Consider the following 26134-nt stretch of genomic DNA (forward strand, 5'->3'; position numbering starts at 1 on the left):
TCATAGCATGAGGTGGTGTGAAGAGCGCAATAAAAATGATAAGATAATTCTTCGCTTTTTGCAGAGGGATATTTTTCACTCCGTAAATATGCTCACTGATTCCATCTATTGGATTACTCATGCCCCGCCCCATCCCACCCGATCCAACACTTTAGCCAATTACCATCATCTTAAACCTGTGAGTGGATGGCTACAAGAATTACCCCCTCCTCTCCACAAAACAATCCCTGACATATGACCTGCACTCTAGGCTGGGCTAATTTGCTCGAGCTAGAACAGGCCAGGATTTGTTCCTACTTTTAAAATGTTTTCCTGCCAGTGAAGATGCCTGTACACTAGTAGGAGGGTACACATTTATTTTGCTGACAGTAAAAAAAAACCCAGGTGAAAGTCTGTCTGTAGTAGTCAGACATCTAAATATATCTGCAATTAGACCAATAGCAGAATCCCTGTTGACTGCATGGGCAGCATTATACCGTACTAATGGACTTAATCATGCGTCACCTGTGTTACAGCATTGACCGGAGAAACGTCAGCACTGGCACAGTCTACCGTAACTCTGCCACACTCAGCGTGTTAACACATGAGGTCACGCCTATTTATTTATTTATCTGTGTCACTGAAACAAAGAGTTTGAATTAAAGTTACTAGGCAATGTTTCACATTGAACACTGAGGAAATCATTTGCCCGACAGTGATGTGACACATGCTGAAGAGAACAATGTTTCTCAGCCCAAACAATGCCTTGGTAGGACACAGCTCAATTCTTAAGACTGACAACAGGAGGAAAAGAGGAAGGGAGTTGTTTCCAGATAAATATCTGTTAATGGGTCGTAATGATGCTTAATGACAGATGGGAGCTTCCTACTGAACTCAAGGAAAGAAGGGAACAAACAAACTATGGCAACTATCTTGATGAGTGCCTCCACTATGTTTTTGTGGCCTTTTTTAAAAAAAAACAGCCTGCTCCCATTTCTACACCCACCGTCCTCAGAGAAAGCCAGCAGCAGCTTTCACTCATAGAAGCACATTTATATTGGACCATCACTTTTCACAGACATCTACATCTCATGATTCAGCACTGAGGTAAGAAATGCTACACATTTTATGTACTGATATGATGTAGTCATTTTCCAATTTTATCTGAATATCTGGATAAGCAAGCGTCCTACTACCTGACCTAAAAATGTGCAGCCAAACAGACCATGTAGAGGCTAATGATAAGGCTTGTGCTAAGGGATGTTCTAACTAAATAAAGTGCTCTCCAATCTCCTGTGAGAGACTTTTATTTGAAATTGTATGTAAAATCCACCGTAAAAAAAAAAGTTTTTGGTTCTCCCCTTTTTTTTCTAAAAAATTCTTAAAGCTTTGTGGTATTTAAACATAAACCTGCATGATTCTCAGTCATCCATTTCCATTCCAGAGCTTGAAGCGAGGTCACTTGACTTGTAGAGTTTATTGAAAACATGTCGTTGCTCCTCGAAGAAGCTTCATTAGCTCCGACAAACCTTCTTGAAGTTGGTAATGTGGGTTCTAAAATTTGACACATGTCATGAGATCCTGTCAGTTTAGAGGCAATACTCGTGTGTGCTGCAGAAGTGGGCTGCAAATTTTTCAACACTCCATGTACATTGTCTCAGGCCTGCAAACGTTCTAATACACCAAGGTATTTGAATTCAAGGAAAGAGACAGGAAATTAATTTCATCTGTTGAAAATGTGTAAAAAAATGTTACAATGGAAATTAACCAGGTGGAATGTGTAATCACAGCTTTGTGTCATGTTTCTAGGAGGAAGAAGAAGCTGCATGTGAAAACACTCCTGTCCGTCAACAAAGTAATAAAAAGCTGCCATGACAGCCCCAATGGAGACCCTTGATCCATCAGCTTTAACAAACGTTGTCTCTACTGTCACCTACAATCCTAAATCTGAGACCGTCACTTTACCAGGAGGCGTTGTCTCCATGGCGGGCGTCACCGTGGTGACTGGCGGCGTGGAACTGTCCTGTGGATCCTGTATGTTGGCCTTTGGTTTCTGGGGGACCCTCATCGGCTTCAGTTGTTTAGCTGTGGGGCTGTGGGACCAACTGACCCAGACTAAAGCGGGGACCTCTCACTTGCTGGGACTGGGGTTCGTGATTCTGGCCCTCAGTTTTTTGGGGGTGGTAAGCGTGGTGGTGTTTTACTTCCTGATGAAGGAAAAGAGAGAGAAGACAAAAATGGAGAGAGAGGATGGGAAAGAGGTGCTTGTGGAGGAGGGCAAAGTGATTAAAAAGGTCACAGTGTAGAAGACTATTTGCTGTATAGACTGTATATAGATAAATGTTGACCTCTTATTATTTAGTTCATTTCATGTCAGTCCCACTCCAAACTTCGTGCTTGTTATTTCACCACTCAAACCAATGTAGCTATAAGTTCAACTCCTTATTTCAGAGAGGCATCTTTCCTCTCTTCAGCAATATATTGTGAAACAAAGCAGATGAAACTGTACTTGTAGTTTTTGTTTTGTTACAGCAGAAGGTCAAATTAGTTTTTCTAATCTTTTTTTATAACAGTACTTTTTTGCCTCACTGTATCTGATAAATTAACCTCACAGTTGCAATAATAACTCAATAGAATTATAAACTATTGCTGTAACATTATAAATATAAATTGTACTTTATTCTATTCACACAGCTGGAAATTTGACTCTTAACATGTAGAGAGACCATGGAGAGTATGGAATAAGTTGTGAATGATGCCTGTTTGTGTCGATGACCTTGACAAGAAGGGAAATAAATAAAAATGAAAGAGTAAGCATTACTGAGGTATTATAAGATTAAACAAAAGTTTGATACACAAATCTTTGTGTGTGTTGTGTATGATTATTCTGTTTTTCACTTTTATCTGCAGAGGTTGGAGATATTTAATGAGGTTACTTCCGTTGCTGTCCCCTGAGCACCTATGAAATATTTTTAGTTTGAAAGATGCAAATTCATAAGAGAAAGAGAGAGAAGAGTGAAAGTAGGTGTGTTATATCTCCATCTGCTGGAAGAAAGGCGAGCTTTACCTCATCCAGTTGCATTCCTGGTCATGATTACAGTAAATGCTGTTCCACCCCACCTTCCACTGTAAGAAATTCTTTTGTGTTGGTTATGTAGGCCTATTGATTTTTCTAATCAATCAATCTTTTGATTTGATTTCACACTTGAATGATTTTATACACTCCTACCAGTACCGTTCACTGTGCAGACTCAAACCTCCTCATACTGATGTTATTAACTCACAGTGGCATGGGAAAACAGCCTGGCTCCTTCTCAGGCATGTGAGGTATTTCCACAGGTATCAGACGTGCTTTACTCAGGTCACCTGACCGCCCGCTGTAACCTCCTTAGTCACGTGTCACCGTTCAAGTTTCAGGAAACCTTTTTTTCTACTCTGAAAACAAAACTAACTAAGTCCCTCCCTTTCTGTCATCCTATTGGCCAAAACTAACAACTGCCACACTCTGATTGGTCAGACTGAGAACATGTCCGCTCACGTCAAAATCAAACAACGCCCCCTTCTTTAAACTCGTTTATGTGTAATTGATATCGTCCCGAAGGAGAGACGGCTGAACTTTCTGTGTTTACAGAACTATATAATGAAAGTTGCCACGGAGCCAGCCGTTATGGTGAGTTTTGTTTCACGGCAGCCAAGCGGCGCGGCGACAGTTTGTTTTTCTTCTAAGTCAAGTCAGAAGTTTGTAAACTTGCTGGCAGCGATCTCTCAAGGTGTCCACCGTCAGTCACGTTACTTATTTATATGGCAATGCAAGTGTGTCATTTCCAACACTGTGTCGTCTTCTTAGCTACCCAAGAAGGCTAATTAGGCTAATTATCGTCGTATATAAGCTGTTGCTGCAGTTAGCTGTCATGATTGTGCGCTTGTTGCTACACATGCAGGCGCTTGTGTATTCGTGCTACACATTACATAATCCTGATTACAAATATAAATACTTAACAGAAAGGTTCACTCACTCTGATATATGTCGGTGGAAAGCCAGGGGTTATTCATTAAAGGTAAATTAGCGTGACTTTAAAGCCAAATGTAGACTTATTGGTAGAACCAGAAACTTCCCTTTCATAAAAACTGATAAAAAAATTGTTGTTCATTTACTTTGTTGATTAGTCAAGCCTAATTGTCTGTAGGTCAAATAGTAAATAAATATTTCAGTTAACACTTTAATCATCATTAGAGTTTTTATATCAGCCTGTCTATTGGAGAGATTTAAGGGATTCACTGGTTCTGTTCGAAGTGTAGTGAACTATGTGCGTCTTGAGTGTATCTAATCAAACAAAAAAACTAGCTTGTTTCAGGTAATCCATCTGGGTATGAATGTATAATCTGTAATCCTGAACACTAAGAAGTCCCTGCTCTCTAATAAATGTTTCCCTGATATATAACTAAACACTGGAGTTTAAATTTCATCCTTTCTGAGGAGGTTAATTTGATTTTCTTGCAGCGAAATCGTTTTAGTCACAGATTGTTGTAGCAGAAAACCACATGACCACGTTAACAAATTACAAAGCAATGGGCAAACAGAAAGTTCAGTAAAGCAATAAAACGTCATAGTCATTGTACATCATTATGTTCTCCACCTTTCTTTTTCAGGATGGATTCTAAAAGCCTCCAGACATCAGGCAAACTTTCCACTACACAAACAGCTGGCTGAGTAAAGTCTAAGAGGATGCAGGTCTAACTCTTTAGAGGATAGATGGTTCTGGCAAAAATGCTAGAATGCTGTATTAGCTGGTGAGAATGTAATGTAATTGGCTGACAGATTTATACAACAGTTCAGTATTGGGTGTAGAGCTGGAGACTTGTTTCACAGTTAATACAGTGGATCAAAATATTTGGCTGACGATGGAGTATAGTGAGAGGGTGCTCTGTGGGACTGGAGAGGTGGAACTCGACCCCAACATTGTGAGTGAAGAGGCAGGAAAACTGTATTCAGAGCTGCAGGTGAGCCATTTTCACTTTCTGTACCTTTATATGCCATGTCAAGATGGATGAAAATATTATTTACACATACCTACCTGATTTATTCTTGTCACAGAGTGTCATTGAGACCCATGGAGAAAGTGTGGTGGAGTCACTGGTTCCTATATTTGTGTGGGTCCTGGAGGGGCTGGCCAGCTGTAAAGCTCAACTAAGACAACGGGAGGAGGAGGCAGAGAGAGAGAAGGCTGAGCGAGAAGAACTGCTGGAGAGATACCAAGCAGAGAGAGCACTGAGGAAAGAGAGTCAAGAGGTGATAATTGCATTCCATGGTGATGTGATTAATGTGACAAGTTTTAAAAAAAAAACTATACCGGCAGGTGTTTGGAGCTTTCAGATCATTGTATTTTCTGTAGCGGTACCTGGAGTTAGATGACCAAATTGAACAGGAGAGGAGAGCCATGAGGGGGAGGGACAAGGAGCGAGAACGTCGGGAGAGGGATCTAGAGAAGAAGGCAAGAGAGCAGGCTGATCAGTGTGAGTATTTAAATATTAACTCTGGCAATTTAACAGCAGAAACTAAGCTAACAACTGATGCTGCATTCTGCTGTCTTGCAGTGGTGGCCTTGGAGGAGCAGAAGGCAAATCTGAGCAGAGACCTGAGCGCACTGAAACATACTCACAACAAGGTCAGACACTTGTTTTTAGCCTAAACACGTGTGTGCTACTGTATCAGTGCACAGACCCATACAGACAACTTGCTATAATGTAGTATTGTGGTTTCTTACATTGATTTTCTCTCCTTTAGTTAGTTCACACTTACAGGGAACTTTCTGAAAAGAGGAAGGAGTCTGAAAGAGATTCTCCTGTAAGGTCTGTCTCAGAAATATAAAACATATTTTTTAAGATAGTCATGCACAGGAAACCATACATCCAAACCCCACTGACTTATTGACTGTACATTTGACAATATTTTGCATTTAGGAATTCTGTGCGTTCAAGAAACGCAGGCGTTCCACCGAACCAGGTCTTGGCAGAATCTATGCTTAATGAAAAGGTAGACTGATTTGCTTTTATTTTTGCCAAGTTTTAATACATGATTTTGGCAAACCTAGTTGATTTTATTTCAATTCTTTTTTTCACAGCTGATTCAAAGACCACATTCAAACTCTGGTCCTGCCTGTTTGGAAGATCTAGTAGCCAAGGAGGAAAAAGCAATTAACATTGCTCCAAAGCTGGCTGTGGGTCAGTTTGTCATTGACATCATTAGCTCCACTCCTGAGTTGGCACAGTTTCACAGCTGTGTGAATACAAGGTAGTAATCTGAAACTAGTTTATTCTGACTTTACTGAAATGTTTGTGAATAACGTCATCAGCAATGTCATCATTATCAAACGCACCTGTATCCCGTTACTCACCATCAATTTCAGCAGCCCAGTCAGGCCGGAAACAGAAGAGCCACCGAAAGACGAGCCAGAAACGAGCTTGGAGGATGAGATAAGGGAGATGGAGGAGCACAAATTAGAAGAGAGGAAGGGGGGAGAGATAAAGGAAAAGGACGAGGAAGTAGAGGTGGAAGAAGATGACAGAATGGAGTGGGAACTCCGCAATAATGACTCTGTGTTTTCCGAGCTGTCAGAGCTGAGTCGTGACTACGTGGAGAGTGTAGACCAAGGGGCCAGTGTAAGAGGTAAATGCACATTGATTCATCTTTTTGATGATTAATGATTTAAAACCCTGACTGCCTAGTCATCATTTCCCTGTGGTGTATTACAATGCTGAATTTAATTACAAAGTGATCAGACATGGGAGGTAACTGAAGGTTTTCTCTAAAAATAGTTTTTGTGATGGGAAACTATTTATATTATGCAAACATCAGGTGAAGTGAAAACAGTTTCATTATTTCTGTACTTCCTTTTTACCACGTCTTTGTGCCTTTTTATGTAACTTCTTGTTGAGAGTGAATACAAAACAATTAGTAATGTCATTCAGAAATGCGTTCATGTATTTTCTGTGTACATGTGCTTCTTTAACCTTTTTTCTGTGTAGGCAGTGCAGACCAGTTTGAGGAGATTCTTTTTCAGTTTGAGGAACTGAAAGTCACCCAGTGAGTCCTGCATTTAATTTGTCTGACTGCTATGACTGGTACAGTGTGTTCTTGTTTGTCTGGGTATTTTTTTTCCCAAAATACTTGGGTTATTTGGTTTTGTAAAAGATATTTATAATGCTGTAGTTGCTAATTTGATAAAAGAGTCAAATGTTTAACCTTTTTTATAACCTTAAATTTTACATCGCCCTGTCATTTTCTCAGTGAGTTGATTGAAGCTGCCCGTAAGGTTTTGATATCTCGGGTTGTAGAGCTGAGTGACGACCGTTCAGCTCTTAAACTGGAAGTGAGCACTCTTCAAGAAACAGTCTCAAGGTTGGAGGGGCGGATGAGAGAGAAGGAGGAGGAAACTAAGAGGTGCAGAGGCTTGTTGCAGACATCATTGCAGCTCCCTTTGTTGCTATAATCTGCTGTAACAAGAATTTTGTTCCCTATATCCATTGTTTTTAATAGGCTTCGGAAAGAACTAGAAGCCTGCCAGTCTGAGGATCCTGATGTAAGCTATGATGTGATATATTTTTTAACCATCAGCAGCACTACAGTGGATTTTTTTGTATGAATCTTACCTCAATTAAATAGAACCATGTTTCCCTTTCAGGCCTCTCTACCTACATCCATGCGTCACTTCTCTCGTTCTGAAATGGCTCGTGTGGTCATGGAGAAGAACCAGTACAAGCAGCGTCTGTTTGAGCTGCAAGAGGCGCTCAGACATAGTCAGACACTCAGGTAACTATTGCTGAGTTAACTACATACTACAACTACAAGGCTACATGTGTTGATAAAGCAGTAATGTTTTACAGAGCAACAAAAGGGGAGAAGTTTACCGAGGAAAAAAGATCAAGTGTTTGGAGAAAGTAAGTCTTTTTTCATGGACATATCCAATTATAATTAAACATTACACCACACAATCATCTGCTTGTCACTGAATATTAAGATAAAATTAGGTATGAAGAGGTGAGAAGGCTGGGTTGTTGTGCTCTTGCTGTTTCCCAGTGCTATGCAAGCAGTAAAGCTGTCTTGTAATCATAAAAAAATACTGTAGTTATAGACAGTGTAATCAGCCCAATAAAGAACCCTATCTATGATGAAGAGAAGAAATTGACCATTATAGATGCTGTAAAAACAACTAATTGGACGATTGAACTTTGCCTGCTTATGACAGAGCAACCCACAGCCGAGACACATTGAAATATCAATTACAAAATCAGTTTCCTGTCTATAGCACATATCTAGTTGTGTTGTAGCACTTTATGAATGAGTACTACAGAGAATACATGAGAGGGAAGTCTGAGAGAGAACAATGTTTTTGAGTGATTGACAAGACAAAAAGGCATAAACCAGGGATTTGTGTCTTTTTTTTATAGATTCAACCGCTTGTTTGGTCTTTCCAAGGAACCGTTAGTCCCACCTCCTACTTCTGCATTAACCCTGACAACTTCCCCATCACTCACTCGCGCTCCTCTGGGGTCTCCACAGCTATCAGCCATCAGTCGAACTCAGACTGAGTAAGCAAATGTTTCATATTGTTCCACTCCTTCCTTTTTTACACAGTTGCCTGCAAATGATTGGGTTTAGCTTGATTTATTCAACTTTCTTTTGCAAGTGAAAGGAAGCAAACACAACCTATGTAGCAAATTAAAAAGGATCCCTTCCCTTAGAATCTGTGTAAAGATCTTAAACAGAGAGACAATGTTAAAACATCTTGAAGGCACCTGCCAAAAAATGGTAGAAAGAAACTCTTCTAATATGTCATGGGAATGGATCCTTTTTTTGAACATTTTCTGCATAGGTTGTAGTATGTACATATTTCACTTTAAAAATCACAAGTCGGCAAGGAAATAAACAGTAGAAGCACTTTCTCTAGATCTGCTTCTCCTGCTGCTCTCTCACCACGTGCCAGGAGGAAGGAAATCTACAGGGAAATTCGCTCTCAAGTTTGGGGAACTCTAGGAAAGCGGCAAATACATGGCTGGAGCGTGCCACTGGCAAACACACAGGTAGTAGAACCACGCTCATAGGTACAAATAAATGAATAAATGTGATAGAGAATACAGAAGAAAACATTATGTACACAAAATAAACTTCTGATTAAAAAATATCATTGTTGTAGGAGTCCCGTGGACCTGTACCAGAACCCAAAGATGTCCCTGTTCTAGTGCAACTCAGAATGTTGGATCAAAGAGACTCCACCGCCAAGGTCCGTGTTGTTACTGCAGTTGTCTTATGAACCCATACGACTCCTAACCCAGATAGGTGCAATATTCACACACCACAGTGTACAATAAATTATTTATTTAGTTTTTGATGCACTGTGTACAGTTTTCTTACAGACCACTTCTACCTCCACTCACCTGTGCAATAACTGTTAATATGTAAACTGTTTTTTGATTCTATTCTATTCTATATTTTATAATGTATATATCTTTTCTTAACTTATCCTTTGCTGTCTGTATCTTCTGTTGCAAAAATGCAGTTTCCCCATTGTGGGACTAATAAAGGTTTCTTAATCTTAACCTTTATCTTTTCTCCTCAGCTGAACTGTGCAGTAGCAGTCGCACCTGAGATCTCCGGAGAGGCCACAGTAAGTCTGACATTATCCTGCTTAAACAGCAACTGCAGCCAAACTCTAATTACCACCCAGACCATGACTAACATTGCCCAGGGACATGTTGTTTCATGCCACTCATCTTTCCATACTCCGTATCCATATGTCCTTCTCCGCCAGTGTTCTGTGTGGGTAGTTTCTGGTCCCGCCTCCTGCAGTGATATTACAGTGATTGATCCAGCTCGGTCCAACACAGTTCTGGATCAGTTCAGCCTCCCTCCCACAGCTCCTGCCCTCTGCATCTGTGCTGTTCCTCCCATAGGTCAGTGGCAGTGATATGGGCCGCAGCAGCTGTCGACAGACAACTTGTCTAAATCTTTCTGTACTTTGTATACCGCAGGAAACACTTCAACACTGCTTACTCAGCTTTTCTTTTAACACAGTCCTTCTGGTCTTGTTTTGTCAGGTAATACTGCAGGAACTGTGTGGATTGGAACTCAGGAAGGAAGGTAGTTGGCTGAATAAGCAGTTCACTTTTGTATATGGCAACTGAGGAATTTAGAGGTTTGTTGGGCAACACTCACAGAAACTCTCATTTTCTCACAGTATACTGGTTCACTCTGCCTCTGCTGGCAGGAGGCTCTGTCTACAGTCTGTATCCCTGTCAGAAGGTGTTCACTCGCTCATGTAAGTCCTGTCTGTTACATATTAGTTGCTCAGTTATCTTTTTTTTTTTATCCACACGTGAAATGTATCTACTTTCTGTTGTTGACTCATTCTTACAGATATAGCCCAAGTCAGGTCATAGCAGGCTTAGCTGATGGGACTCTGGCATTTTTTTCACACAGTTCAGGTAGTGGATTTTTGTTTCCTCATCCCTTTTATATCCCAACTAGTCCACATACCTGAGATTATTGCTGTGATCCACAGATGGGTGGAATTTGCAGTCACATTCTGTGATGCCTCTGGGTACAAACCCTTTGCAACCCATTCGCTGCTGTCTTGCAAAAGGTGGCCGTTTGTGGGTGGGATACTGGAACAAAGTCCATGTGGTTGACATTGGCAGCAAGAAGGTGGAGGTAAGAAGCGGAGCAGGTAACTACAAGTCATTATTGCATTTGTACTTACCATCATTGTTTCTTCTCTTACTTTACAGCAAGTCTTCTCAGTGTCTGAGCGCAGTGAGCAGCAGGTTCGTTTCCTGTGTGCTGCTGGAAGTGGTGTTTGGACGTCCTGCCGGCTCGACCCAATCCTCAGGCTGTTTGATTGGTCCACAGGGCGGCCATTACAGGAAGTTGATTTCAGTGCTTTGGTCACTAAAACATTAGGTAATTAAACATTTTTTACCTGTTAATTTAACTACAGCAAATTAAGGAGCTGTTATTGTTAGAGCCAACTGAATAAACAGTAGGTGTTTTATCACTGCATGAACTTGGAGGCCACTGTATGGTAGCTTGCGTATTTGTGCTTGTTCCCCAGTTAGAACTGCCTCCAGAACCTCTTTGCCACCGTAGTCTAGAAAGTTTTGGGCAGCACTGAATAAAGTGAGAATAGATGGAGGAAATACAGATTTTATTTGGTTAGGACACCACAGATGCACAGAAACCTTTTAAAGGGTTCAATGTGTCAAAGTTCCACCTTGTGCCTGCCCTGAGTTCTTGCAGTGGAAAAACACCTAGTCTCACCTAGTGTAGTGGACTACACAACGGGAACTTAAAATTGCCCTTGCATATACCACATCTGAATTAAATCATATTTGTTTTTCAGTGTTGTGCTGACACTTGTTTCTCTCTCTATAGGCCAGCCATTCCTGAACCTCTCGCCTCTCCAGATCTCTTCACTTACTGTCATCTCTGGCCGTCTATGGGTTGGCACAGGAGGTGGTGCCATTTTCTCCATTCCTTTATCAATAAGTATGTTTTCTTGAGTGGGAATGTCTGTGACTTTAATCTGAACGTGTTCCACATAATATTTACTATGTTGATAACTAGCTTCAGAAGATGTTTCCATACCATACTGCTCTGTTGGATCAGCCCAGCTGTGCTATCATGGACACAGGCAAGCTGTCAGATTCATCATTGCTGCACCTGGTAAGAACATAAAAGCTAGTTGAGCATTTTCTGCACTTGCATGCTGTATATGTTTGTAGTGAACATTTAATCATGCTTACCTCACAGGTTGTCTGATCACCTCTCCTGGCAGCAGCCATCTTACTACCACTCAGCTTATCCTCAGTGGAGGAGAGGGCTATATCAATTTCCGCATTGGTGAGTTGAAGAAAAATACCATTGTAGTGTCAAATCATTTAAATCGGGCTCATGTATTGGATGAATTCGGTGGTGCAAATTTATTTACTGTCATTTTAATAAATGGCCAACATTTTCGTGTTCTTTTCAGGCGACGATGCAAGTGACGAATTGAATGAGGTGTCCCAAACCACACCACAACGGTCTGAACGCAGTCATATGATCATCTGGCAGAATCCCATGCCCTCTCTGCCCAGCCCTGCACTCTAACATCTCTATCTGCCTGCTAAATGAGATCAAGAGGTAACAGGTAGAGCAAGTAAAGCTCAAGACGGCATTTGAGTTCATGGAACTGAATGAACCAGCATGTCACTATGGCAGCACTAAAAATGAATATGATTATCACAAACTTGTTTACCTCATTTATCATCTACATCTGTCTTGACTGGATTATCCTAAAGGATGATGATGCCCTCTTGTGTGCCTTTGTCCTATTTTATACAGTATCTGTACTGTATAGCTGGTCAGTAATTCAACTGCCTGATCATCATCACTTTTATCTTTGCACTAAGAATGCATTCAGTTTCACTGACATATGGCTCTCTGATGCATGTTCCTACTGTTTGTTAGTGAACATGTACAGAACATTTGAACTTAATAATGTGGCTGCACTGCTGTGTACATACTTAACTGTGAACTGGAAACAGGTTTTGGTTTTCTCTCAGCATAAAGACAATCAAAGACACTTTATTATCTGCTGATGCTGCATTGTGATTGGTGATGACTTCTTTTGTGATGTGTGTTTATAAAATCTCTGCCATGAGTATTTTTGCTCTACATATCACATGTAGTGTAATTACAATTACCTACATGTGAGTGTGAAAAACTATGACTCCTAAATGGAAAAAAGATCCCTGTCCTTAATGAAAGTTTGCCTAAATCTGTTGATTGTTTCTTTGGATGTCATGAAATGCTTGATTTCAGTATCTTTTCTAAAGGGAGGGGAATACGTGTAAGTGTTCTATGCAGTATTTATGTGCAGTTACATACATGTTGATGTCATAAAAGCTCCTTCTTGAAAAGACTTGAGTATGAGACTGTGTACTATTACTATCATTAAAATGCCTTCAGTTGTTAATGTATTTACTTGAATTGTGAGTGGTGCTGTCTTAATTTAGTCCAATATGACACACTTAGACTGTAGCTTTGTCCGTGTACAGAATCAGAGAGGATACAGATGCTCCTTAAAAAACATTCAGTGACCAATTTTTCATGTGAACATGCTATTTTTATAGACAAAGTGTTTTAGATGAATTTGGCAACCAGTAATGACACTGTCAGTTTGAGCAGTTTGGACTGCTGCCGGCTTTGGGACAGACCCTCATGTAACAGTAAGTAAGTTCATCTTTGGTATCTTGGGGCTCCGCTGTCTATGTTGGGCTGCTATGCGTCTTGGGGATCCATATCCTGCGGCTCAGGGAGCGGGCAAGTCGGTCCACAGCTCCACCCACAGTTCTTCCCAGCTCCTTTTTGGAGGTAAGACCCTCAATGTTGCCACTGTACCACATGACCCAGCCGGCCAGGGAAAAGAGTACCAGCAGAGCTCCTGAGTACACCAGCAGATCCCCAAAGTCCTGCCCTTGAATTTCCAATGGAGCAAAAACCCCCAGCAGCAAGGATGTGACACCCAACAAGTCCATCAGCACAGCAAACACCAGGGCCAGTTTACAGTAGGACAAGCCTTCATATTTGGATGCCATTGCTGCACTGGAAGAGAGAGAGCAGCATGGTGTGGAAATGTGGCTTTCTTCAAATATAATATATTCATAACACGTTCATTACAAGTCGGATTATTACATTTTTATATTAGTCTTAAATAAACTAAATATACCCCTGTAAGTAAATATTTAAACAAACATTAACCTAGAAAAGCTGTGTTTACAGTACTGCTTTTGTCTGGTCTTGCAGCTACAGTAACACAGGTGCCACACCTGTCCTGCGTGTCATCAAACATGTTTTTCATAAGTCGGCGGTTTACATAAGTATATTTTAGAGAGAAAACACAGAACACTCACCGTCCCTTACGTTGCGAGTATTCAGAAATTCAAAATGTGTATAGACCAATGGTACAAATCCTGCGTTTATGGTTTGAATCTGCCCGGATCGCCTCTGACAGGAGCCACCGCTGAAACCTGACACCTCCTCACCTGTTCTACCTGTTCTGCCGTTCTGCCCGGCAAACAACATAGTAGGTCAAAGCAAACGATGTTGTGACACTAACATTTCATCCAGTGCGCATTTTGCTAGGACAATGTACACAATGTAATTATTATGCAAATTACAACTGAAATTTGGGGCGAAAATGTATTTTTACACATATTATTACCATAAGTACATTTTTAAAAAACGACAAAAGGAGTGAATGTTGCCATTAGTTTAAATTAAAGGGACAGACAAAGACCCTGTTCGTTTTAATGAGGACCGTCATTAATTGTATTACGCCCGGAAATGACGTAAGAACGCATTGAAAAAAATAAAAGAGCGATAATTGTTATTGTTAGCTTGTTAGCTAGCAGGCGAACCCGTGAAATGGAGATATGACAGAGTAATAACGTCTTATTACATGTGCACGATTAAGTTATTACAAACGTAAAGTGGTATGTACCCGTTTCTACACAGTATACTTGTGGCGTGGAGATTCTAGTAATGTCTGAATGACGACGTTAATCAGCTGAATGTATAGAAACAAGGGGATTGTATTTTTATTTTGTAGCTACATTTTTGCTAACATTACATGATGCTAACGCAGTGTAGAGCTAATCAAGCTTCCTTTTTAGCACCAGGCTGTTACAAACTTACATTTGAGTAACACAAGCAGTTTAATGTGTCAGATAATGATTGTATGGCATAGAGTCGTGTAATTAAATTAGCTTTGGTTTTCTGCTGTTCTGCAGCTGCATGAACCACAGCATCCTGCGTTCATGAAAGATACCGAGGAACTGCGTTATCACTACATGTAACAAAGTCTGTACAGTGTGAAAGCTGCAGACATTCCTTTAAAACTATTTGCCTGTCTACAGTGTGAGATGGAGGACGGAAACAGGAGTGAGGCTGCTTCCACATCCAAGAGTCATGCAGGCTCACTCCACCTACAGAGTAGGATTTTAAATGCTCCCATGTGATTATACTGACTTTAAATGAAGCATGGACATTCATTGTCACATTTTTGTCTTCTCAGCCCCCAAAAATGAGGATGCTTATGAAATAGCCATCCCCTACGATGAGGGCAACTTTGAGCAGCAAGGATTTTTCAACCAGAACGAGCAGAGCTTTGATGGTGAATGTCACAATCAATATCACTTTTATTCACACTCATTCTGTACACATACTTGCTTTATGTACACTAGTGGTGCTGCCCTACACTATTCTGTTTCACTTCACCAGAATCGACCACATCTGCAGCTGCAACTCCAGTTAACAACTCATACATGGTGATCACAAACCTGCGGACCCAGCTTCAGATCTCCCTGGAGAAAAATTCCTGGTTGCAGAAAAGAATTGAAGACTTGGAAGAGGAGAGGGACTTCCTACGGTGCCAGCTGGACCGCTTTATCTTTTCTACAAAGAGCCAAGGACAGGAACAGAGCCAGAGCCAGTATAGTAATGGTGAGGATGGGGGACAGGTGTGACTTGATAAGCTGACTAAAAATTTGACCATAACTTGTTGCAAAACAAGCTTTTTCACAAGGGAAGTCCTTATCTCTAGGTAATATAATAATATTTTTTTTGCTATAGGATATGAATCAAGGCGGTTCAGCTGGAGGTCAAGAAGAGAGGAAGATCGCCCTGCAGGTATAAATTATTGTACTGTCTAGCCTAATTACTTAAAAAGTTATGTTTAGCTGATTTATTGCATTATATATAATATTTGCAGACTCTTCATGTTTGTGTTTTTCTCCTCTTCACAGACCAACAGAAATCAGACTCACAGCATTTCCCCTCACGTCAGTTTATCCAGCGAAGGCCTGGTCCTCCGACTATGGTGCCTTCCAAAAACCATGTCTCCAGTCCATTAACGAATCAGCTCGCCTCTATGAATGCTTTGTTTAACTCCACACAATCCCAGGCCCTTCTACAAGGCCACGGCCACAGCACATCCAGTACCACAGCCAGTGGCAGCAGTGGCAACAGCAGCAATGCTACAAGGTCCTCTATGAATGAAATGAGCGGACACAGTAATGTGGGTCCAGGTATTACAACTCATATGGAAGACAGCTTTGTAAAATCTTGATTAAATTAAATGTGTGTGTTAAGTAGATGATTTTTGTCTTATCAGATTCCCTCTCACTTCTGGTAGAGTCTGATGAGTACCTGGAGCAAGATGGCTACATTGAGGAGGAGGAAATGATATCAGGGGAAGATGTCATGTCAGATACTATCAACAGCAATAGACACCAGTTAAAGAGAAGGCGAGTCTTCCGAGCTCCACGAGAGCGGCAAAGAGGTGAGGAATGGACTAAGATCTTGCAGTGACACTAGACATTGCATATGAGGATTGCTATAACTAACCTTTTGCATTTTTTGCCTGTAGTGAAAGATGCTGCTGGGGTACTGTTTCGCTATAAGAAGATTCTACTCACATATCAGCGTCTCAAAAATATGTCTAAAGCCTTCCAAATCCATGGTGTTGATCGCAATACGGTAGCTTCCACCACTCCCATTGCTGAGCTGCTACTTGTGGCCCCTGAGAAAGTGGCAGAGGTGGGCGAGTTTGACCCATCTAAGGAAAAACTGCTGGACTACGCCCGGCGCTGCTACACTGCTCTAGATGAAGAGACACTCAGCAGGGTACAGGCCCTGAAGAAGAACAACTTGCTTCTGCCTATCTCCTACAGGTTTAGACACTGAAGAGAAAAACACAGAAACATAAGAACAGTCTCAGAGCTGGGTTACACACAGAGGTGTCGAGAGGAATAAGGATATATTTTTATTATCTCAGCACCCTGCTTATGTATTTGTGTCAGTTTCTTCAACAGACTGTTGTGGCCTCTTACAGTCGGAAAGGAAGAACTATGGTTTTTTGTGGCATAGACAGCAGAATGCAGTGTTTCTAGGAATCCGGCTTGTTAAGTTGGATTATAGAGGAGGCTGCTTTTCCAAATAATTCAATGAGAGTAACCAATGAAACTCATTTATGTTCCAGCCTTTCTGTTGCAGAAAGACTTTAGTTTCCTTTTCCATCCTCAACACTGAATCAGCTTGAGGTCAAGAGTCTCAGTGGTTTAGATCATTTCAGCTAAGACTGAATCCTCCTGTGGCATTTTTTCCAGTTTAATATATGCACTTGGACACAATCATTTTAAAATGTATTTTAAAGTTAAGCTGCACTCCATGGATTTTATAGACTATAACACACTATAGAAATGGACATTTCATGAGGTTTTTATTATTTAGAGTGTTTTTAATTCTATTGCGTGTACCCCTATTGTCTCCTGCCTTAATGCAGTTGTAAGATAAGAAATTAAGTTTATTTATCCTTCCCCTTTTGTCCACCATTAAAGAATGGGATTTTTTTTGTAAACGACACACAACTACAGTATTTGTCCTTTCTTATGCTTCAGATGCTGAGGCCCTTTGTAATGCATTGCGACAATAACATATTTTGTGACAACAGTTTAGAACATTTTTCACTAATTATTACTGTACTGGTTATTCTTGACACTGTGTAACTTTTTGGTTTGTGGTGAAAAGTTGTAGACATGTTCGCACCTAAAAGCAGCTAGCTCTAGTGCTTATAGAGGATCTTATACATCGTACAAAAGCTCCACTGAAAACACATGTAAAGAATATCTGGTGATCTATAGCTTACAGGGGTTTTGTCAAAATGTTCAATTCTCAAACAGCAGACACACTGATTATATTGTACAGTAATGTATAGTTTGTAAACTGGTGAAGTGAAACAAGCTCTCTAGATACAGTGAGATACTGTGACTCAGTAGTCTTTCCTATTTTCTAATTTGTGGAACTCAAGCCATTTCTGTTGATTGTTTGAATGGCTATAAAGCAAGCAGCTACGCAGGTTTCATACCAATGTGCAGTGTTTGTAAACATTTATCTCACTCTAACAAAGCTTATTATTGTCTCTGTGGGTGCTCTCATTCATCCAGGTCATCTTCTGTCCCAAGATTTTAAATTGAGGCAACAGGACTCGGGGAAGTGGGAAAAATCCTCAATTTAAACTCTTGAACAATGCTTATTATTCACCATATATATATGGATTCTGTATATCACTAATGCATTCGATTTAATAGGAAATTGTACATTTATTGTACTGTAAAATGAAACTGTGCCACTTGCTGGAAATGTGATGAACTGTACCGGTAAAACAAATGTTATTAAAACATTTGATTTTCTACAAATGATGCTACTGTCTGTGTTCTGCTCTATACAATTTATTATCTACACACTGAATGTATGTATCTAATGTTTTATCTTATTATGCATGAGTTGACCTATGAAGGTCAGCATGCAGATCTGGAGCCCCGCAGGCACACAGAGAGAGAAAAAACTACAAGAAAGATTGCAACAATAGTTAATGCCATGAATCGCTAGTATGGATGATGAGTAGAGAGGAGAGGTATGAGGGAGTAAAGGAACTGCTCAGTGGATCATGTCTGTGTCCCCCAGCAGCATAGCCCTGTAGCAGCCCTGTCCTACCTTGCTAAATAGGAAAGTTTTGAGGCTGGTCTCAAAGGTGGTGTCTGCTTCCCAAACCCAAACTGGAGTGATAGCTGAAGGCTCGTCCTCTTTTCTGGGAACTACAAGTACACCTGCACTCTGCGATTGAAGTGTTCTATTGGGAATAAATGAAACAGATCCTGGGAGGTATGATGGAGCTTGTCCATTGAGTCTTGTAAGTTAAAGTCTATAAATATTTTTACAGGAAGCCAATGGACTCCATGCACCTCCTCCGAAACATAATTATTTAAAAGAAAAATAACTAGAAAAGGGCATTTCCTGAAGAAAATGCAAATCTTGCTGCAGCTGAAGCATTGCTTTGAATGCTGATGTGAAGGATTGCTCTGAATTGCTGGAGAATCAGAGCTTTGTATGCCTCTGTGTGTCAGCCTGTCACCATGGTAACAGCAGAGGAGACCTCAAAAACCACTCAAGTTAGATAGAGCAGCATCTAATGAGCGTTTTAAGACTAAAATGGAGTCTGTAGCTTGAAATTTGTAGAAGGAGGTATATTTGGCAGATCACCCTCGCTGAAGGGCTCTCTCATAGACTCCCATGTTAAAAATGACACCAAAATTGCTTAATATTTGTACAATTATGTTTTTTTTAAAAAAATCTTGAAGTTGATCCGGAATGTCCTCCGTGAGATGAACATTTTGATAGTTGAATGGCTGAAATCGGTCACTGTATGCTGAAGATACGCTGCGCCAAAAACGTACGGAAGAAGAAGAAGAAGACGAAGACGAGAAGAAAGAGGATGAAGAACAAGAGTTTGATTACCTAGCAACAATCAAACTAATAAGCGAACTTCACTTTAGTTCTGTGGCATCCTTTTAACTTGCCGGAAGCTGTCAAACATCAACTTCCGGTATCACGGGGTACCTGGGAGACGGAGCAAAAAAAGCGGGCATACAGAAATCTTTATTGTTTTCTTTGGCCTTGGAACATTTAGAAGACTATACATTTGGCTTATACAGTTAGGCAAGTGCTTCTTGTGGGCCTTCAAACCCCGAGGATTTGCATTCGATTTGGAAAAAAGTCTCATTCATTCGGCGTTCGTAGTCGCTAGCTAGCTTACGAGCTTCCACACCAGCGTCTGGAGCAGGAGGCCTATTCTTCTGGACTTTGCTACAAGCTAGTTAGCTAAGATTAGCAAGCTAACCCATGCGAACACGTTTTCTTCCTCAATGATTTTGTCTGTTACGTTTAAATAAATAAAACGCCGCTCGTGTGTGTCTTAGTTGGCATTTTTTTGATAATTTTGTTTGTAAGTGCGGTGCAAGCCGAGGCTAACTTACTGGAGCTACATCGACGAGACACTTGTTTTTAAAAGTGTTCTTCACTTTGTTGCTAGCTTAAGCTAGCCACCGCCGACTGAACAACGCAGTCCCTGGAAGCGTAGCAGCCTTCAACTCAGAGATGTCGGACTATGACGAATTCGAAAGACAGTTATCTGAAAACAAACAAGGTAAATTAACTAACTGCACGTATTAGTTGTTGAAAACGTCAATGATACTTTTGATTTGAAGTGCCGCCATTAATCTAGCCATCAATGGACATGTGTATTTACTGGAACGCTGTAAATAGGTGATTAGCCCACTGCCTTAAACCGTTGAGATACCATGTAGCTTCACTGTTGCTATCATTTTTCTTGTAATTTATTCTGTCTCATGCTATATGCTGTGCATATATTTTATTTCCATCGACTAAATAAAGATAACCTTCAGCGTTTCTTTTAAAGGTGGGGCCGTTTATATTGTAGTGTTCCTGCCAGTGCCAGCTGACTGAATGCTAGCTACTTGGGGGTAGCTAGCGTTCATTCTTTGAAGCTGCTGAGTACATTTAATGTTTGCTGTCAATTACCCTTTATTGCCACAAACTTTCTGACACCCAGCCGCTAACGTCATCAAAAAATACAGCCCTTATCCTACATTAGTCTATATAAATAAACTAGTGAGATCTACGTTTCTATTCATTACATTGTAAATAGACGTTTACTAGCGTCTTTGAGGAGGCCGGAGTGGAAAGCCAAAGTTTAAAATAGCCCTTTATGGTAAACATTATGCATACATTGCATTAGTGTATTTTATGACTAATATAGCAGCTTTTTAATTTGGAAATAATTTGTCAAATTCTCCCACGTGCAGCTTTAATCTGCGTATTCTAAATTGTAAGGGGCGCGTTTAGGCTTAGCTTTGTTTTTTCCTGTATACTTTTTTAGATGTAACTTGCTAATGTATTTCTCTACTAGCTGTGTCTGAAAATGGTTCAGTAAGTCAATAAATTCTTTTACTGCAGCTGAAAGAGACAAAGAGAACCGCCACCACCGTCGGTCCTCCTCTCGCAGCCGTAGCAGGGAGAGAAAAAGGAGGAGCAGGGACAGGGATAGACGCAGCAGGGACCGCCGCGGGGACAGCAAGGAGCGCAGACACAGACGCAGGTTTGTACTTACTGACCAACTACACCTGAACTATAAGCTTTAAAAATGTCTTTCTGTTACTGGAAGTGCAGTTCATGTAACTACCACACGAGGTAAATGGAGGTGCATCAGTCAAGCATATGGAGAATAGGCCAAACATCAATTTATCTTGATCGGGAAATTCAAGCCCTCTTCTACCAAGGCCATTGACACCACATATTAAAATAGGTTTTCACTAAGCTTGATAGCCGTCTTCATAAGTGTAGTCACAAATCACATTGATTTTTCCAGAACGTCTTTAGAAGAGCTGAGTTGGGCTTTGAAATTTAGGCCATTTAAACTTTTATGATGATGTTTTTCTGTTTACTTTTCCTGAACTCTCTGCCACAGATGCAAATGACAACACAATAATTTTGCTTAATGCTTGAGAGACAAGCTCTTGAACACACATCAGCTTTTAGAGCACCTCCTAATGAATTAAGTTAGAATATCAAGCCTTTTGATCAATTAAAAAAATCACAGACTGGTAATAATAGAACTGCCTAATTTTAGGTTGCTTGCATATTCACTGTTGTGTTACATAATGCCGAGCATTTTTGAAACTTTCTGTACTATAGTATGTGTGTTTGTCAAAATAAGAGTTGATAAATTCCCTTTGAGTTTAACACTGAGCATTTTCATACAACTGCAAGTTCTTTCCTACAACACCTGTAAAAACAAGGTTACAAGGGAACATTCTAAACTGAACACTTTACACCTGTGTGTGTTTTTTTGAACAGGGTGGGAAGTGTTGACAACACCAATGTAAAGGTTGACAGTATGAGGTAAATTATACCTGAAGCCACTCGGCTCCTTAGTGAATGCTTTAAAAGATTAACTCTATTGTGACCTTGTTTGTACATTTATGCAACAAATGTAATGTCATTCATCTGATGTAGTGTAGTGCTGACTTATTGTTTAGATAAGTGGCTGGATAGAAAATGTCTTTCCCATTTGTTATCTATATAATCAGTTTCAGAATTGTTTTTATTTAAATTTTGCACAGTATTCCCTATTCCATGTCCTAGTACTTCAACATGTTAAATGTTGTTTTCTACTCTTATTTCACCTGTCTTCTGCTTGTCAAACAGCCGTTCTCCCCACCGTGAGAAGAAGAAGAAGATCAAGAAGTACTGGGATGTCCCTCCACCTGGTTTTGAACACATCACGCCCATGCAGTACAAAGCGATGCAAGGTAATACTGCACCATATCTGCAATTTAGGCTCTAAAGTGCAGTTTATTAAAAATAAAACTGTTTCTTTTCTTTGCTCTCCAGCTGCAGGCCAGATCCCAGCCACAGCCCTCCTGCCAACCATGACTCCAGATGGCCTGGCTGTTACTCCCACCCCTGTACCTGTAGTGGGAAGCCAGATGACCCGACAGGCCCGTCGGCTCTATGTGGGCAACATCCCCTTTGGAATCACAGAGGTGAGTATAAGGACAGTTTTTGGCTGTGTTTTAGGACAAGAGTGTAGTGCAGAATGTCTGCTCTACTTGTGTAGTGTAATATTGTCTGTATTTTATTTGTATTTATTTATGTTTTTTCTTCATTGTATCATTCTCTTCTGTGCAGGAGTCAATGATGGACTTCTTCAATGCCCAGATGCGTTTGGGTGGTCTTACTCAGGCCCCTGGGAATCCTGTCCTTGCAGTACAGATTAACCAGGATAAAAACTTTGCCTTCCTTGAGGTTAGATAATAATATTACGTGTTTAATGAATAATCACAAATCATTTAAAGATCCAATTTATCTGTAATTTTGGTTCTTTATAGTTCCGTTCCGTGGATGAAACAACACAGGCAATGGCCTTTGATGGCATCATCTTTCAAGGGCAGAGCCTCAAGATTCGCCGTCCCCATGATTACCAGCCACTTCCTGGCATGAGTGAGAACCCCAGTGTCTATGTGCCTGGTATGAAAACAGTTTTTTATCCTTAAGTACTTGTGGCACATTCATTTCGTTTTACTGTATTATTGTTGACATTGGTCTCCTTGTGCTCTATCTTGAGGTACCACTTCTTTTCTTCCTGCAGGTGTTGTGTCCACAGTGGTGCCAGACTCGGCTCACAAACTCTTCATTGGTGGCTTGCCCAACTATCTGAATGATGACCAGGTCAGTAATTCTGCCTTAAACAGCATTGCCTCAGAGTTGGTGTTCCCTGATGTATATTTTTCTTAAATATTGGTGTCAGTTTTAACAATGTTTGAGTTGTTCACATGAGAGTTCTGTCTGGGAAATAGCTGACCTTTTAATGACTTCTCTCTGTCCTGTCTCTTAGGTAAAGGAGCTGTTGACATCATTTGGTCCTCTGAAGGCCTTTAACCTGGTGAAAGACAGTGCCACGGGCCTGTCCAAAGGATATGCCTTTTGTGAATATGTTGATGTCAACCTTAACGACCAGGTAAACAGTGTTAGGGGAAACAGTCATTGATTACTGTCATTTTGGGTGTTTAAAATATTAAACCTTGAAATAATTACAGGCTATCGCTGGACTGAATGGCATGCAACTAGGAGACAAGAAGCTCCTGGTGCAGAGAGCTAGCGTGGGATCCAAGAACGCTACTCTGGTGAGTGTCCAGGGGTTGGACAGATGACAGCCACAGGGTAGTGGGAGGTTGGATGCTCTTTTACAGCTTCTAAAATGGATAAAGACAAAATGCTGATTAGATCCCTTGCAGCAGTTTTTTCTGCTAACAGTTAACAAGTGCACATTTCAGTTTCCTCTCCTGAGCAAAGTCATATACATTTTAATTGCAAAGAATTTTTGTTAAACATGTCTGGTGCTGGCATTTACTGTGTAAGATTCATTCAACTACAAACCCATTATGCACATGGATGCACATTTTAAGCTGATAATCTACTTGTTTAAGCAAAACCAGTTAGATATTGTTTTTCCAAATGTAAATGATTGTGTTTTGTGTAATGTATTTGTGTAATGTATTTTCATAGTTTAGTAACAGAAAGCCTGACTTGATATTGTCACACAGTTTATGCTAAAACCCTGCTCTAACCAGCTTGTCTCCTCTTTCAGTCAAGTATCAACCAGACCCCCGTCACGCTGCAAGTGCCAGGCTTGAACAGTTCTGTGACTCAGATGGGAGGCCTGCCTACTGAGGTGCTTTGTCTGATGAACATGGTGGCTCCTGAAGAGCTGCTGGATGATGAAGAGTATGAGGAGATTGTGGAGGATGTCAGGGATGAGTGCAGCAAGTATGGCCAAGTGAAGAGCATTGAGATCCCCCGACCCGTTGATGGCTTGGAAGTGCCAGGAACTGGCAAGGTAGGAGCTCTTCCAGTCTAATTTAGTGACAAAATCTTGTTTATTGAACAATATGGCACAATATGGTATTCATCGCCATAATAATGTTTTTGTTCTTTCTTCCTCTTCATAGATATTTGTGGAGTTCATGTCAGTGTTTGACTCCCAGAAGGCCATGCAGGGGCTGACAGGAAGGAAGTTTGCCAACAGGGTGGTGGTGACCAAATACTGCGATCCAGACGCCTATCACCGCCGGGACTTCTGGTAGAGGAAGCATGAAGAGAAGAGGGGAGGGAATGGGGTAGGGGTAGCAACCTACTTGTTTCCAAATCAGCCCCCAGGGTGATTGTGTACATGAACCGTTTCAGGCAGATCAGATCAGTTTCTCATTTGAGACCTACATGAAATGTCCAACAGTTACAACTGATAATTGGAAAAAAAAACAGCTGAATGGGCTGGGGGTTGGTTTGGATACCAGTGGTGTAGTCGGGTGGGTGGGGAAGATTTTTGAGAAATGTGTGTAATAATAGGTCCAGGTCGGGGTCAACAATTTTTATACTTCGTAAGACAGGGATGTCTTTTTTGGGTGGGAGGGGGGTGCCACAATTAATGGTTTGTATTTAAATGGAGGTAGCCTGTTTTAAGTACATTATGATAGAGTTGCAGTTGGGAAGTTACTGGAGGATTCTGATTGGCAGTAGGGGTGGAACCAAAGTGTTTGTGAAAGGGAGGTGTGGGGGAGACGGAGGGCATTTTTGTTTGAACATCTAATGTAGATACACAGTAGCTGTAACATCCACTTCCTTTTTGTCATCATGAGAAATGCAAGAGAAGATTCCTCACTTCAGGATTTTTCATTTGGTTTTGGAGTCATTTCCTCATGTTCCATCATTTTCATCAGACTGCTGCCCCCCTCAGGATGAGTGTTTGCTAATCTGTGGTATGATTGGATCTGAATGTCAACTGTAATTGTTCTAATGCTGTCTGTAGCTTAACTGGTTTGAGCTGTAATTCTACACGTTGTATTCAGGCTGCAGAACCACACAACAGTAAGAAAAGAACATTTTCAATTGCGCCCTTTTGATTTTTTTTTTTTTTTAACTCCTGTAACTTTTTTTCTTGTCCTATCTTTTGTGGACAGCTTGGTGTGATTGTTTTGTCTCAGCAGTTCAGCCATGGTTTAATCAAAGAGGAACTTCATGGACAGATGGGGAGAGGAAAACAGATTGGTATTTAATGTCTCTTCCTTACCTAGAAGCCTTAATGTCAATTCGCTATGGAAAGAAATTGGACTCGGCCCCTCTAACAGTGATGTCTGTATGCTCATTCTATGTCACTATCTTGTGGTTTAGCCAGTTCTCATTTTCTTTGTTTCCCAGCAGACTTGGGATGTAAGATGTATTGGACCCGGTTGTTTTTTTGTGCAACGTTTCACCTCTCTAACAAGACCAAATAAACACATGACTAGTATCCATGACTCATGTCGTAATGAAAAATAAAACCATACAGCTTAAGCTTGATTTGACACTAAAGAAAGAATCTTTTTCTTCAGAAATTTGGTCACTGTAGAGGTTGATAAATTAAAGCAACTTTCAATTTTTCGTTTTTAGCTTTAATGATTTTATGTTATTAGAAACTGTCCTGTCCTCAGATGACCTGCATTTCTCCTATCTCCCTCATCTTCTGCCCTTATTATCTTGAGGACCACATTCACTCTGTATGGGCTTGCTTTCATTTGATACTTTGGGTTGCTGAAAAAGAATGGGTCGATGATAACACTTTTGACATGCTACTCCTTAATGAAAATCTGATTCTTCAATGTC

At 40.6% G+C, this 26134-nt stretch overlaps 3 protein-coding genes across 11 annotated transcripts; all 3 read left to right on the forward strand.

The window, feature by feature from the left end:
* Positions 1–3533: 3533 nt before the first annotated feature.
* Positions 3534–12943, forward strand: LOC114448936 (C-Jun-amino-terminal kinase-interacting protein 4). 4 transcript variants are annotated; one of them, XM_028426191.1, is made up of 29 exons: positions 3534–3649; positions 4630–4770; positions 4850–4980; positions 5075–5269; positions 5373–5493; positions 5575–5645; positions 5765–5829; positions 5941–6013; positions 6102–6271; positions 6387–6646; positions 7006–7063; positions 7268–7420; positions 7517–7559; positions 7662–7789; positions 7864–7917; positions 8428–8568; positions 8928–9060; positions 9174–9260; positions 9597–9644; positions 9789–9930; positions 10075–10117; positions 10215–10295; positions 10394–10461; positions 10539–10687; positions 10765–10936; positions 11408–11521; positions 11600–11698; positions 11786–11875; positions 12006–12943. In XM_028426191.1, exons 3-29 carry the CDS (start codon positions 4882–4884, stop codon positions 12122–12124), a joined length of 2976 nt encoding a protein of 991 aa, XP_028281992.1. In that variant the 5' UTR covers positions 3534–3649; positions 4630–4770; positions 4850–4881; the 3' UTR covers positions 12125–12943. The 4 variants fall into 4 exon arrangements, with proteins under 4 accessions (XP_028281992.1, XP_028281991.1, XP_028281994.1 ...); XM_028426190.1 differs by having other exon boundaries at positions 4630–4980; XM_028426193.1 differs by having other exon boundaries at positions 4630–4980; positions 8964–9060.
* A 1448-nt stretch (positions 12944–14391) lies between these two features.
* ccdc106a (coiled-coil domain containing 106a) lies at positions 14392–18250 on the forward strand. Of its 3 annotated transcripts, none has more exons than XM_028425492.1 (8): positions 14392–14511; positions 14935–15010; positions 15093–15191; positions 15299–15520; positions 15650–15706; positions 15823–16104; positions 16191–16358; positions 16446–18250. In XM_028425492.1, the coding sequence occupies exons 2-8, from the start codon at positions 14941–14943 to the stop codon at positions 16760–16762; spliced, it is 1215 nt and encodes a 404-aa protein (XP_028281293.1). In that variant the 5' UTR covers positions 14392–14511; positions 14935–14940; the 3' UTR covers positions 16763–18250. The 3 variants fall into 3 exon arrangements, with proteins under 3 accessions (XP_028281293.1, XP_028281294.1, XP_028281295.1); XM_028425493.1 differs by having other exon boundaries at positions 16212–16358; XM_028425494.1 differs by lacking the exon at positions 14935–15010.
* Positions 18251–19451: 1201 nt separating this feature from the next.
* On the forward strand, positions 19452–25781 carry u2af2a (U2 small nuclear RNA auxiliary factor 2a). Of its 4 annotated transcripts, none has more exons than XM_028426023.1 (12): positions 19452–20060; positions 20891–21032; positions 21791–21835; positions 22142–22245; positions 22328–22479; positions 22625–22741; positions 22825–22963; positions 23061–23164; positions 23331–23453; positions 23533–23619; positions 24084–24332; positions 24445–25781. In XM_028426023.1, the coding sequence occupies exons 1-12, from the start codon at positions 20012–20014 to the stop codon at positions 24577–24579; spliced, it is 1446 nt and encodes a 481-aa protein (XP_028281824.1). In that variant the 5' UTR covers positions 19452–20011; the 3' UTR covers positions 24580–25781. The 4 variants fall into 4 exon arrangements, with proteins under 4 accessions (XP_028281824.1, XP_028281825.1, XP_028281826.1 ...); XM_028426024.1 differs by having other exon boundaries at positions 23085–23164; XM_028426025.1 differs by lacking the exon at positions 21791–21835 and having other exon boundaries at positions 24445–24579.
* Positions 25782–26134: the final 353 nt, after the last annotated feature.

Source organism: Parambassis ranga, chromosome 16 (genome assembly GCF_900634625.1).
Source record: "Parambassis ranga chromosome 16, fParRan2.1, whole genome shotgun sequence".
NCBI lineage: Eukaryota > Metazoa > Chordata > Actinopteri > Ambassidae > Parambassis > Parambassis ranga.